The sequence below is a fragment of the Ruditapes philippinarum genome, unplaced genomic scaffold (genome assembly GCF_026571515.1).
Source record: "Ruditapes philippinarum isolate M1 unplaced genomic scaffold, ASM2657151v2 ctg157_1_1_1_1, whole genome shotgun sequence".
Classification (NCBI taxonomy): Eukaryota; Metazoa; Mollusca; class Bivalvia; order Venerida; family Veneridae; genus Ruditapes; species Ruditapes philippinarum.
This window is the reverse complement of record NW_026854186.1, coordinates 592,508-608,129: the sequence shown is the minus strand read 5'-3', so window position 1 is coordinate 608,129 and position 15,622 is coordinate 592,508. Positions and strand designations below refer to the sequence as shown.

The following is a 15,622-nucleotide window of genomic DNA, read 5'->3' as shown; positions in this document are numbered from 1 at the left end:
CAGTATTTTAAAATGAATTGCAGGATATGGTGTTTCATTAAGTTTAAAATGAATTAAAAAACAATATCTAAGGCAAAACTGCACTTTTTTTCCAATTAATCACACAAAATATATTTGACAACACTCTTAATACTGGATTACTCATAATGTAACACATTTTTTTACAGAATTTAATAGTGTGAGAAATTTTATATATTTTTTTTTTCAAATTATGCCTTTACATTTGGTCTTCCCTAATAGTTTTTAAACAATATAATGCAGGAAATTAAGCGCTTAATTTCAAAATTTTCAGGGGGAGCATGCCCCCGGACCCCCTAGGAGGCCTGCTAGAATACAAATTTGGCCAGCTGAGCTGAAAGTTATTGAGAACCCTGAGATATGGTACTGATCACTCCTGTAAAGTTTGGTTGAAATCCCACCAGTAGTTTGACCTGTGAAGGCCAGACAAGATTTTTCTTATTTTAGCTCTGGCGGCCATTTTGTACAGCTTAGCGGAACAGGCTGGTGATGTACACAACTAGGGATGTTACTGATCACTCCTGTGAAGTTTGGTTGAAATCCCACCAGTAGTTTGACCTGTGAAGGCCGAAAAAGATTTTTCTATTTTAGCACTGGTGGCCATTTTGTGCAGTGAAACTAGGGATGCTGTAAATATTGGCTGAAATCCAACCAGTAATTTGACCTGTGAAGGCCAAACAAGATTTTCCTATTTTTGAGCCCTGGCCGCCATTTTATGCAGCGAAGGGGAACATGCCGGTGATGTGCACAACTAGGGATGGTACTGATCACTCCTGTAAAGTTTGGTTGAAATCCCACGAGTAGTTTGACCTGTGAAGGCCGGACAAGATTTTTCTATTTTTAGCTCTGACGGCCATTTTGTGCAGCAAAGCGAAACGTGTAGGTGATGTGCACAACTAGGGATGGAACAGATTACTCCTGGAAAGTTTGGTTGAAATCCCACCAGTAGTTTAACCTGTGAAGTCCGGACAAAAAAATTCTATTTTTAGCTCTGGCGGCCATTTTGTGCAGCCAAGCTGAACATGCTGGTAACATACACAACTAGAAATGGTACTGATCACTTCTGTAAAGTTTGGTTGAAATCCAACCAGTTATTTGACCTGTGAAGGCTGGACAAGCTTAATGCAAACGGACGGACAACTGGACGTGCATTCTAATGGACGGAAGTTCTAACACGAGACAGTAATTATGTGGCTACTCTATTGTTCTCTCTATTGTTCTTTTTAGCCACACAAAAAAAAATAGCCACATAAAAGCATTATGGAATGAGTAACATCAAAGAGAAAGAACAGTTACCTATTGTCTCTCTAGTCACATTATTACTGTCCCGTGAGAGCAGACAAACAGATGGACGGACGGATGGCAAAGGCAAAAAGAATATGTCTCCAAAAATTTTGGGAGACACAATTACAAAGTTATAGCCACTTTAAGCAAAAATCACTGAAAAACAAGCAAAATTTAGAAATATAACCTTGAAGGTCAAGGCTATTTATGGATAAAGGTCAAGGATAGTCTGGTCTACCACAAGGGTTGTTGTGGCCAAGTATGAAGACAATACACCAAGAACTTATGATCCACATGCAAGTTTGCGGACTCAATGGCAGCGCCCACATGACTGTAACGATACCTCTACTTTTTTTTTTAAAAGTCGATCTAAAACGATGTGCATAATCTCTAGACTGCCATCTACATAAATTTTGAGTTTCATAAAAATATTTTCAGTACTTTGTCCATATTTCAAGTTTCATAAACATATTTTCATTACCTTTTGCGTTATCATGGGATCAAGTTTTGTAAGCAGACAGAAAGACGGACAGAGGGTTAACCTAAAGTCCTCTCTGGTTAAACTGGTAAGTTTATTTATTGCCATAGCAACCAAATTTTTCAACATAGGGAGAAAGTTAGACAAGAGCGATCAGTGATCACATGTGTCGCCTCATGATGGCCAATTTCATGTTGGGACAAGTTTTGTGACAGACGGACAGACAGACGGACAGTGCACAACTAGATTTGGTACTGATCATTCCTGTAAAGTTCGGAGGATAAAATTGCACCAGTAGTTTATGTGAAGTAGTCCGGACAAGCTTTTGTGTATCTGGCAACACACAGAAAAAAACACCTTTTTATCAAAGGGCCATAACTCGGCCAAAAATCATTCAACCGGAAAACCCGTACAATATGCGCAAGGACTTGAGCTACAGATCAATCCTGTAAAATTTCATTGAAATTGCATTAGTGGTATAAGAGAAGTAGTCCGGACAAACTTTAAAAATAAAAATTATTAAAGGGCTATAACTCTGACAAAAATCATTGAACCATAAAATGCTGACAATATGCACAACTAGACTTGGTACTGATCATTCCTGTAAAGTTTGGATAAAATTGCACCAGTAGTTTATGAGAAGTAGTCCCGACAAGCTTTTGTGTATCTGGCAACACACAGAAAAAACCCCTTTTTAATAAAGGGCCATAACTCGGCCAAAAATCATTCAACCGGAAAACCCATGCAATATGCGCAAGGACTTGAGCTACAGATCAATCCTGTAAAGTTTCATTGAAATTGCATTAGTGGTATAAGAGAAGTAGTCCGGACAAACTTTAAAAATTAAAATTTTGAAAGGGCCATAACTCTTACAAAAATTATTGAACCGGAAAATGCTGACAATATGCACAACTAGACTTGGTACTGATCATTCCTGTAAAGTTTGTGTGAAATTGCACAAGTAGTTTATGAGGAGTAGTCCAGACAAGTTTTGTGACGGACGGACAGATGGACAGACAGACAGACGACGGAGAAGTGATCCCTATATGTCGCCACTACTCCGTAGAGGCGACACAAAAAAGACGTGCAAAATCTCCAGACTGCCATCTACATTTAATTATTTAAGCTAAATATTATATCATATCTCTGTTAACATTATTTTTAACATTAAAAGGAACTCACATGTACGAATGCATAAGAACTACAGCAAGACTTGTGATTCCTTTATTAAGCAATTTCTGCAAATCTTCCTTTAACATGACCTCATTAATACCTGTCCAAACTTCCAGCTGAAAATTCAACATATATTTAATTCATAATAGTTAACAAGCAATTATCATAGTATTCCAAGCAATACATAAGTCCCCTACTGGTTAGATACAAGTCAAAAAATGGGCATAAATATGCTAAAAACAATCTGATTTATAGAACTTATGCAAAACATGTTAGATGATCACAGAGAAGAACAGTGTGAAGTTTCAATCCATTCCCATCAGTAACTATGGAGATACCATCTTACTAGCAAAAACTTAAACAAGAATTTCTAGTTGAACAAGAATTTGTAACAGAGTTACCAACGTCCCCCGCCTCAGGAAGTTTTATATAATGCATAAAATTGTGCTATTTCAAAAGATTGAGGTATGGATCTCAAGACTTTCAGTACAAAATAATGATCAATCCTAGATCTACAAATATAACAATAAATTTATTAAAGAAATAAAATGAAACACGGAATTAAACAAGAGCCACCGCCGGGCGGGGGCAACGCTAGACTTTTTACTTTTTCTAAAAGCAAACAAAGAAATGTTTGAACAAATCTAAACGTTTCCTTTTTATAAATTTAATCTGTCTGTCTTGTCACATTAGTTTTGTCTATATAATTTGTATATATAACAAGCAAATTCGTTGAATTTATAACCCCGCCGAGTACTGGTTATTACTAACACAACAACTGAAGACATAAGGCTTTATTTATATATTTATCATGGCATAAACAGTAATATTCTTTGAACTTGATAAATATTCAGGGCAATAACAGAGCCATACCTCTGTGTTAAATAGTAATATCTGGAAATGCCAATGAGATGTATGCATACTACATAACTAATCAAGGGCCATAAATCTGAGTTATAAGTATCTGACCAGAACAAGGCGACGATATGCGCATCTCCTCTTGGTATTGAAGGTTCCAATAAAGTTTCATTGAATTCCGGCCAGTAGTTGCAGAGAAGTAGCGCAGAAACGAATATTTTTCTATATGCATACTGCATAACTAATCAAGGGCCATTACTCTGAGTTAAAATGTCTGACCCCAACAAGGCAATGATATTCGCATCTTCTCTTGGTATTGAAGGTTCCATGGTGACCATGGTATGAAGTTGTATTGAATTCCAACCATTAGTCTTAAAGTTATGCTCTTGACAAAAAAAACCAATGGAAAAGTAACAAAGGGCAATAACTCTGTAATTAGTCAAGATGGAGTTATGGTTCTTGTGCACTGCACTTCCTCTCAATGTGCTTGACCATTGTATGAAGTTGTACTGAATTCCAACCATTAGTCTTCAAGTTATACTCCACACAAAAGAAAATAATGGAAAAGTAACAAAGGGCAATAACTATGTAATTAGTCAAGATGGAGTTATGGTTCTTGTGCACTGCACTTCCTCTCAATGTGCTTGACCATAGTATGAAGTTGTATTGAATTCCAACCATTAATCTTCAAGTTATGCTCCAGACAAGGAAAATGCAACGGACCGCTGGCCCGACCAACAACCGGGTGACTCCTATCCCCCCCCCACAAACTTCGTTCCGGGGGTATAATAAATCAAATCTTTGCTGTGTTAAATTTTTTGAAGGCATTATAAACATAATCTAGCATGAAATGATAAAATAGTGACTTGTAAGACTTTAATTTTCATTCTTTTATACTATAACAACGGAATATTTGTGAAATTTCCAGTCATTATGGATGCATGACAGCTTGTCTTTGCCAAAATGCCTATGTTCTATGAGACACTAAAATATTTAGAATACAGTTAATCATGATCTACCTTTTCCTTTGTTTTGCCTTCAACAACAGGACAATGATTCATGAGCATTTCACATTGATCTTGTTGTAAGACTAATCTCTCATCAACCTCTATAACATCTTCATACAGCTGATCTGGACTTGATATTTCCTACAGAAATGCATAATGTTTGTTTAAACATACATATCTATTTTTTTATTACAAGTCTAAAGAAATACATGCTTATAAATTGATATGTCAAGCACTATATATTAATGTTTTTGTCAGTTAGTTTATCTCTGTAAATAACTTGTTAGTGCATAGATCTTTGAACAAAAAACTTGATATTCATGTACAATATTTTAGAGTATCAAATATTCAAGCCTTCTATAAAGTAAATGGCTGCTATGAAGTCACTGGATGATATAGAAACTAAGCTTTAGCTACTGTAGATTTAGAGAATTTACTAACTTACTAAGTTTTTAACATATACATGAAAAGAAAATCAATGTTCCCTGGGGCAGCGCCAATTTTGACCTGAGGGCTATTATTTGAAAAACAAGAGCCACTGCCAGGTGGCGAAAAGGCTCTACTTTTTACTTTTTCTAAAAGCAAACAAAGAAACACTTCAACAAATCTTAATGTTTCCTTTTTATAATTTTAATAGGTCTGTCTTGTCACATTAGTTTTGTCAAAGTATGAATCCTTTCCATATATATCCGCATGTGTCTCACAGAAGAAAAACAAGATTGAGAAAAATGCTATGCCACAGCATTAATACAACACTAAATAGTAGTGTAGGAACAGATTTTTTTGTTTCTATACAATTTTGAAGATTGTCATAAAGCATAGATCCCTGACCTATCTTATTCTTATTATCAGATTAGTGGTTAAATCTGTTGTTAACTCAATAAAGATCGGAGTAGGAATATATCAATGCACTCGAGTCTAGTGAATTTGGTGGTGAAGGTCATATTTCACACAGCCTAAATTTCATGACTACTCAAAAGGACAACACAGTAAGACACTTTGTCAAAATCTAGGTCAGCTGAAATCAAAGTTCACTTTACATCTTAATCTGTGCTGATGGTTCAAATGTCATAGCTGTACATCAAAGGACAAGAAAGTAGGTCACATCAACAAAATCTAGGTCACCTGATATCAAAGTTCAATTTTACAACTAAAACTGTACACATGGTCAAAATTTCATTGCTGTACATCAAAGGACAAGAAAGTAGGTCACTTTCCCCTTGGGCAAGGCAAAATTTTGGACCCAAGGGTTTAATTCAAAACAATCTTGATACAGGTCCACCAAACAACATGTGTACATAATGAGAATCACTGCCCCCGGGCAGGGCCAATTTTGACACCAGGGGAAAAATTTGAACAACTTTAGAAGAGGACCTATAGATGATATTATATAGCAAACATCAAAGCTCTTTGCCTTGTACCATCAGACAAAAATATTTTTTTATTTTTTTACTATATGTACATAATGAAAATCAATGACCCCCTGGGCAAAACCAATTTTGACCCCAGGGCTATAATTTGAACAATCTTGGTAAAGGTTCACTTGCAAAGTCTCATGCCATATATTTAACCTCTAGCCTTTGTCAATTCAGAGAAGAAGATTTTTCAATTCAGAGAAGAAGATTTTTCAAGTTTTTACTTTATACATATAAGGAAAAATAACGCCTCTCAGGCAAGGCAATTTTAACACTAGGGGCATAATTAAATCAACTTTAGTAGAGGACCCATAGATGATATTATATACCAAGTATCAAAGCTCTTAGCCTTGTACCGCCAGACAAGCGGATTTTTTATTTTTTTACTATATGTACATAGTGAAAATCAATGACCCCTGGGGGTGGGGCCAATTTTGACCCCAGGGCTATAATTTGTACAATCTTGCTAGAGGTTCACTACATAATGTTTCATGCAAAATATCTTAACTCTAGTCTTTGTAAATTTAAAGAAGATGTTTTTTAAGATTTTACTATATACATATAAGGAAAACCTATGGCCCCCGGGGCGGGGCTAATTTTGACACTAGAGGCAAAATTTGAACAACTTTGGTAGAGTTCCTATAGATGATATCATTTAACAAATATTAAGCTCTAAGCCTTGTACCTTCAGACAATAAGATTTTTTACTATATATTATATTGAAAATCAAATACCCCCGGGGCAGGGGCAATTTTGACCCCAGGGCTATAATTTGAACAATCTTGCTAGAAGTTCACTTCACAATGTTTCATGCAAAATATCTAACCTCTAGCATTTGTCAATTGCTAGAAGAATTTTTTTTATGTCAATTGCTAGAAGAATTTTTTTAAAGTTTTTACTATAAGTTTTTACTATATACATAAAAGGAAAACCAATGATCCATCTTCCCCCAGGGTGGGGCCGATTTTGACCCCAGGGGTATAATTTGAACAATCTGGGTAGATGTCTACCAGACAATGCCTTATGCAAAATATATAAGCTCTAGGCCTTTTGGGTCTTTACAAGAAGGTATTTCAAGTTTTTACTATATGTACATATAGTGAAAATCAATGACCCCCGGGGCAGGCTGATTTTGACCCTTGGGCTATAATTTGAACAATCTTGGTAGAGGTCTACCAGACAATGCCTTATGCAAAATATCTTAGCTCTAGGCCTTTTGGGTCTTTACAAGAAGGTATTTTAAGTTTTTACTATATGTACATATAGTGAAAATCAATGACCCCCGGGGCAGGCTGATTTTGACCCTTGGGCTATAATTTGAACAATCTTGGTAGAGGTCTACCAGACAATGCCTTATGCAAAATATCTAAGCTCTAGGCCTTTTGGGTCTTTACAAGAAGGTATTTTAAGTTTTTACTTTATGTACATATAGTGAAAATCAATGACCCCCGGGGCGGGGCCGATTTTGACTCCAGGGCTATAATTTGAACAATCTTGGTAAGAGTCTGCCAGACAATGCCTTATGCAAAATATCTAAGCTCTAGGCCTCTTGGGTCTTTACAAGAAGGTATTTTAAGTCTTTACTATATGTACATATAGTGAAAATCAATGACCCCCAGGGCAGGCTGATTTTGACCCTTGGGCTATAATTTGAACAATCTTGGTAGAGGTCTACCAGACAATGCCTTATGCAAAATATCTAAGCTCTAGGCCTTTTGGGTCTTTACAAGAAGGTATTTTAAGTTTTTACTATATGTACATATAGTGAAAATCAATGACCCCGGGGGCTGGGCCGATTTTGACCCCAGGGCTATAATTTGAACAATTTTGGTAAGGGTCTGCCAGACAATGCCTTATGCAAAATATCTAAGCTCTAGGCCTCTTGGGTCTTTACAAGAAGGTATTTTAAGTTTTTACAATATGTACATATAGTGAAAATCAATGACCCCCGGGGCGGGGCCGATTTTGACCCTTGGGCTATAATTTGAACAATCTTGGTAGAGGTCTACCAGACAATGCCTTATGCAAAATATCTTAGCTCTAGGCCTTTTGGGTCTTTACAAGAAGGTATTTTAAGTTTTTACTATATGTACATATAGTGAAAATCAATGACCCCCGGGGCATACTGATTTTGACCCTTGGGCTATAATTTGAACAATCTTGGTAGAGGTCTGCCAGACAATGCCTTATGCAAAATATCTAAGCTCTAGGTCTTTTGGGTCTTTACAAGAAGGTATTTTAAGTTTTTACTTTATGTACATATAGTGAAAATCAATGACCCCCGGGGCGGGGCCGATTTTGACCCCAGGGCTATAATTTGAACAATCTTGGTAAGGGTCTGCCAGACAATGCCTTATGCAAAATATCTAAGCTCTAGACCTCTTGGGTCTTTACAAAAAGGTATTTTAAGTTTTTACTATATGTACATATAGTGAAAATCAATGACCCCCGGGGCAGGCTGATTTTGACCCTTGGGCTATAATTTGAACAATCTTGGTAGAGGTCTACCAGACAATGCCTTATGCAAAATATCTAAGCTCTAGGCCTTTTGGGTCTTTACAAGAAGGTATTTTAAGTTTTTACTATATGTACATATAGTGAAAATCAATGACCCTGGGGGCGGGGCCGATTTTGACCCCAGGGCTATAATTTGAACAATCTTGGTAAGGGTCTGCCAGACAATGCCTTATGCAAAATATCTAAGCTCTAGGCCTCTTGGGTCTTTACAAGAAGGTATTTTAAGTTTTTACTATATGTACATATAGTGAAAATCAATGACCCCAAGGGCGGGGCCGATTTTGACCCCAGGGCTATAATTTGAACAATCTTGGTAGAGGTCTACCAGACAATGCCTTATGCAAAATATCTAAGCTCTAGGCCTTTTGGGTGTTTACAAGAAGATTTTTTAAATTTATTCTTTTAATATCTTTTGGTTGCCATGGCAACCAGATTTCTGCATGGAATGAAATTCTTTGAACACCTTTGGAACCCCTTCACCCAAGGATCAATCCTGCCAAGTTTGGTTGAAATTGGACTAGTGGTTTTTCACAAGAAGATTTTTTTAAGTTCACTATACAATCTATATAACACACACACACACACAAACAAACACATGCGCACACACACATACACACAGGTGAATCGCTATATGCCACCGCATTGCAGATGCTGCGGTGGCATAAAAATATATATATATATAGATGTGTATAATTATATATAAATGCGTATATATATTTATAAATATATATATATTCAATGTTAACACAAAGCATTTTTATACAAAGTTCAAGGCACTGAAACTATTCAGTGTTACCTTTTGTAAATTAAATATTTCATATTTGTAACCAAAATGATGACTACATACATTTCCACAAAAGTAACTCAAATTGAAAATTCAAAATTTTTCCCAACATTCAAGAGAGATAACTTTGTCCAAAATCATTGAACCAAGACCAAATTCATTCTTGAACTGCTTTTTCCTAAGATGTATCTATATGTCAAATTTTAGTTGAATGTATGTATGTATGTTGTTAATGTTTAAGGGTCCATCTGCCCGTAAGGGCACAAAAAGCAGCTTTCGCTGTTGAGTAGTCGGACTCCTGACATGTCACCAGTCATGCCCTTAAAGTGTGTTATAATCCTAAGTGTTGACTTATTTGATTGAAATTCAGTAATTCACTGAATGAGCCCAAATAAAATGCAAATGTTTTTAGATTTATTAATGAAATAATACACGGGAGGCCAATGAGACCATTCTGGCATTATGTTGTTAAATGTGTACAACAATTGGGGAGATAATGAACGGAAACTAAAAATTTCTGATCTTTTTCAAAGTTCAAGAGGGATAACTCTGTCAGCTATCATTGCACCATGACCAAATTTGAACTTGACCTGCGCATTTATTTGACATATCTATATCTCAAATTTGAGTTGAATAATAAATACCGTTGGGGAGATGAACAGAAACTTAAAATTTCATATTATTTTCAAAGTGAAAGGGGCATAACTCTGCCAAAAATCATTGAACCATGACCAAATTAAAACTTGATCTGCGCATTCCTTTGACATATCCTTATGTCAAATTTTAGTTGAATGTGTTATACTGTTTGGTGGAAAATGAACAGAAACTGAAAATTTCATGTTATTTTCAAAGAGAAAGAGCCATAACTCTGCCAAAAATCATCAAACCATGACCAAATACAAACTTGACTTGCGCATTCTTTTGACATATCCTTATATTAAATTTGAGTTGAATGTGTTATACCGTTAGGGCGATAATGAATGGAAACTGAAAAGTCATATTATTTTCAAAGAGAAAGGGGCATAACTCTGCCAAAAATCATTAAACCATGACCAAATACAAACTATACCTGCAAATTCCTTTGACATATCCATTTGCCAAATTTGAGTTGAATGTGCAATACCGTTGGGGAGATAATGAACGGAAACTGAAAATTTCATCAAGAGGTATAACTCTATCATAAATCATCGGACCATGGCCAATTCAAACTTGACCTGTATTTTCTTATGATATATCCATATGTCATATTTGAGTTGAATTTGTGCAACAGTTAATTATATAAAAATAGGACTTTTAATCTAAATAGAATTTACTGACTACATTTTATATTGTACATGTCATGTTATTTTTCCATTTTTGTGATTCTCAATATTTTATTTAAATTTCAGATTTGTCATTGAACTGGTTGTTAAATTGTGTCAGTGGTCACCTTGAAGAATCACAGTTGAAGGGTTGTTCATCTTGGAAGAAGAATCTTAGCATGTGTCTGTATTTACAGTACTTTTCTGGTGATTGGTGAGAATCTTACTAACATTTTCCCATCATAAGCCCTTAGCATTGAAGATTTTCCTAACATGAAGACCTCTCCCATTTCTAATATGCATATATTTGCCCTTCCTTGATGTACCGGTCTCTTTGTGGATAATATAGCATATATATTTATGTTTAAACCTTGAACATGTATAGATTGTCAGTGGTACTGGTAAGTTATGGTAGTTCAACTGATCATGTTGTGAGTACATTTAGTAAGAGTGCCTTTGATGGTAATGGAACTATATTGTTTCTCTTGAGATCAAGACAGATTGTTGGTTTTCTCTTTTGTTACATTGAATGTGACTCAAGTGAAATCTTTATGTATTGAAGAATGTGACTTTCTATATATTTGTCAACAGGTCAATATGAATATATACACATTTGATATATGCACTGCTGTAACTGTATGCTGTCAGTGTATATTGGAGAAAAGTAAACTTTAGTTAGCACTTTCAAATTTGTAAAAAATTTGACTGTTGCTGTATTTTTTACAGAAATAAAAATTTGTTGTTTGTTTTATTCAAAATTTGACATTCAGATATTACTATCTAAAGTAACATCCCTGTGGTGAATTACTTCAGTAACTATATATATACAAACAATTTATTCCAACTGTGCCGACTGGCAATTGATGAAAGATAATGGACAGTGTACTTCATTACATAAGAATTTGTAAGCTGTACTTGAATGAATTGCACCATGTACATTTACAATTGATCTTTTAAATAAAATTATGGTGGGCAATTGGTGACATATCTAATAAATTTGGAATTAACATTTTAGCTAACTTAAGTTGGGTGTATTTTGGTAGGTTGCATACATTTACATTTTATACGGTGCTGTGTAAGGAACACAATTGTAATATTTCTACTTTAAGAGTAGAAATTACATAAATCAGATGTTATAGCTGAATTGTAAGCTATTTATGGTATTGTGTCCACTTCTGAACACCTGAGAGAACAATTTTATTGTGCCAGATAGGAACCTAATGAGTCCGTTGCTGAATAGCCTTCGGTGAGAACAGATTCTTACCAATGCCAATCTCCATTTAGATAAAGATGCCAAGAATGACATGCTTCGCAATCGTCTTTGGTCAGGGCTTCATAATGATGAACTTCGTATTGTTTCATGTTACAAGTTTGAGTCAATTTACAATTTTAATGTTCTTCGTAGAGAACTTATGCAAATTGAACAGGATATTACAGCCCGTTAATCTGTTCATAGTTCCTCCTTAGCTGCCAGGGCCGTCATCTTCTACTTGTAATTCTTCATCTGGTATGTCTTGTTCTGTAAAGATGTCCGTTGTTGAAAACAAAATCCTTCAACAGTTAGAGGAAAAAACCACACAGATGAAGAAACTCAATACCAGAGTTGAAACTGTTGAGAAAGAGTTTGCAAGTTTTAAAAGGAAGGCTGAGCCAACAGCTAAAGCTACCACTGGAGCACAATCTCGCTGGTCTGATAGAGGTCGATATAGTAGATCAACCTATACTACCCCTTCAGTCGACGATAAAGCCAAGGAGCCCGACACCAAGTCTTTAAACGAGCAGAGACCTTCACAGAAGGGCCAGTAGAAGGTCTGATTAATAAGAGCCCTACACTTGTACCTTTAGTTGGTAAGTCCAATACCTCTGAAGTTTCTATCAATGGTAAATCTTACACAGCTCTTATTGATTCAGGTTCCATGATTACAACCGGAAGTGAGTCATTTTTCAAGAATCTTGGATCTTCTTTCAAGCTTTGCTCTTTAGAAGACTTTGCTCTTGATATTTCTGGTGCTAATGACTGTAAAGTTCCTTATATTGGTTATATTATATTGGATCTTTCTGTACCTTCACTAGACTCATCTTCTATTTCAGTTCCAGTGTTAATTGTTCCAGACACTACTTATTCTGCCTCTGTTCCTCTTATTGTTGGTACCAATGTCATACGACATCTTTACTCATCCAGTAGTCAGAAGGATATTCCTGATTGTTGGCAACAAGCTTTCTCTGCTGTTTCTTTTCATCAAGCAGTACGTGTAAAATCTTTTAATCGTAGATCTTTCACAATTCCGCCGTATCAGACGATTACAGTGACTGGCAAGGTTCGTGATACTGGAAAGATGACTGTGGGTGTCTTGACTCTTCTCATTATCTTAGTGTTTGTCCTAGGGTTGTGAATGTTAGACCAGGGAATGTTTTATCAAAGATTCCAGTTAGAATTTGTAATCTTTCAGCAAGACCTGTAAAGATTGGTCCGAAGACGGTTTTATGTAATCTGAAGCCAGCTGAAGTTGTGCGTAACCTTGATCCGTCAAAGGGTTATATTCCTAAAGACCACAACCAAGATAAATCTCTTGAAGATTAAGGTATCAATATTCCTTCTGATAATCTTTCTCTTCAAGAACAGACCCAAGTCACTGAGTTTCTGAACAAGTGGAAGTATATCTTTTCATCTGGTTTAACAGATCTAGGGTGTTCAAATTCGAGTTGTCAGATCCTACTCCATTCAAGGATCCATATCAAAGGATACCACCAGGGATGAATGAAGAAATGCTTGAGCACATTAAAGATATGTTGAAAGCTCGTGCGATTAGGCCATCACATAGTCCATTCTCCTCTAATGTAGTTTTGGTCAGGAAGAAAGATGGTTCTCTCCGCTTCTGCATCGACTTCCGTCGTCTTAACAATTGTACAGTCAAAGATGCCTATGCACTTCCTCGCATAGATGAGACAATTGACACTCTTTCAGGTTCTAAATATTTCACCAAGCTCGATGTCCAAAGTCATTTTCAGAGACTTAAAGCTGTTTTTAAAAGGCTTGATGAGTTTGGTTTAAAATTAAAGGTTCAAAGTGTGAGTTTTTTCTGAGAGAGGTGAAATATTTAGGTCATGTTGTCAGTTCAGATGGCGTGAAGACTGATCCAGATATGATTTCAGCACTAAATAATTGGCCAGTACTAACGTCTTTGGTACTGATCTTCGCTCTTTCCTAGTCTTCTCTGGTTATTACTGACGCTTTGTTCCTGGGTTCTCCCAATTAGCCAAACCACTGAATTACTTGCTTGTTGGTCACCCTACATACAAGAAAGGCAAATGCATTAAAAACACAGCGCCTTGGATCTGGGATCAAGATCAGCAACAGGCATTCGAGACTATTATTGAAAAATTAACCTCTGCACCTGTTCTTACTTATTAGTCGCCGGTAGAAACCGGCAACTATATTTGTAACAGTTTAATATTATATCTATGGTAGGAGAAGGCCTTAAAATCTGAAAATAAAAGCAAATCAATTACTGAACAATTAAGGACCACAATTATTTTTCATAATCTTAAAAATTCAAAAATAAAGTAATGTTGCTAAATGAAATGAAATATACAAATATTGACATTTTAAAAAGCAACATTACAATTTTCATAAAATGAACTAATAACGAATCCCTATGGACCAGTCATTGAATTTAGGGATACTTTTACTTTTTTTCTAAGTGTCAAGTGTTGCTATTTTATGATTGATAAATCATGAATGATATTTGAAATGACACAGTTAAATTATTTGGTTGTTTATATCTTATGAGACCTATTATATTTCATTATTTTATCTAATTATAAACAGATTATCTTTCATTAATCAGTTTCATATCTTATATCATTAGAAAGGTCTGTATACTCATAATTTGCACATTAAAGAATTAAATAAGTTTTCAAAACTTTTTCATTTTTTATTGGTAAAGGATTAAACTTGGCCCTTTCTGTCAACGTTCTATTGTAAGAATCACGTGACTACTAGTTGTATGTTAGTGTTATAGAATCTATTAATAGTAACAGATTGCTGATAAGACATACAAGTAACTTGTGAATAGATGGAAAACGGTATGGTGGCTGATTAGATGCAAATGTATAAATAATGACAAAGTTATCTTTCATTAATCAGTTTCATATTTTATATCATTAGAAAGGTCTGTATACTCATAATTTGCACATTAAAGAATTAAATAAGTATTACAAAACTTTTTCATTTTTTCTTGGTAAAGGGTTAAACTTGGCCCTTTCTGTCAACGTTCAATAGTTTAGTTTAGGTTGAACATCACAAAATAGATTTATGCTTAAGAGGCACATTTATTGAAATAAATAGCGGTAATCGTCGTCTTCGTTATATCCGTCGATTTCCGTTGCACAGGTTACCAAAACGGTATGACAGTAGGGATCCGGAATCGTATTAGATACATAATAAAGTAAACTAATAAAATATCTTTTTGTTAATATTTTATCGAACTGAAAGGCAATTAAACGTTTACTATATCGTATGTAACGACAGGAATATTGATTTTAACTAAATAATTTATTTTTTCGATAGCGCAAAAAAAATAATTTTTATGCAGATACCACTTTTACGGTAGAATTGCATTGTTTCATGCAATAATTAAAACATACATATTTTCCAATTTTCGATGACCGTTGATTATTTGGCGGTAATTATCGGATTCTGAAGTATACAAAACGGATTTCGATGTCTGGTATAACGGTATATGTATAAGGTAGAATTACAAGTAGAATTACAAGAATATCACTCG

At 35.2% G+C, this 15,622-nt stretch overlaps 1 protein-coding gene across 1 annotated transcript in view; it reads right to left on the bottom strand.

The window, feature by feature from the left end:
• Positions 1 to 15,622, bottom strand: part of LOC132739330 (5-oxoprolinase-like) — a 150,781-nt gene that overhangs the window by 89,334 nt on the left and 45,825 nt on the right. The window contains exons 4-5 of the mRNA XM_060727027.1: positions 4,831 to 4,959; positions 2,963 to 3,069 (exon numbers count right to left, since the gene is read on the bottom strand). Coding sequence (XP_060583010.1) covers positions 2,963 to 3,069; positions 4,831 to 4,959 — 236 coding nt within the window. The remainder of the gene's footprint in view (positions 1 to 2,962; positions 3,070 to 4,830; positions 4,960 to 15,622) is intronic.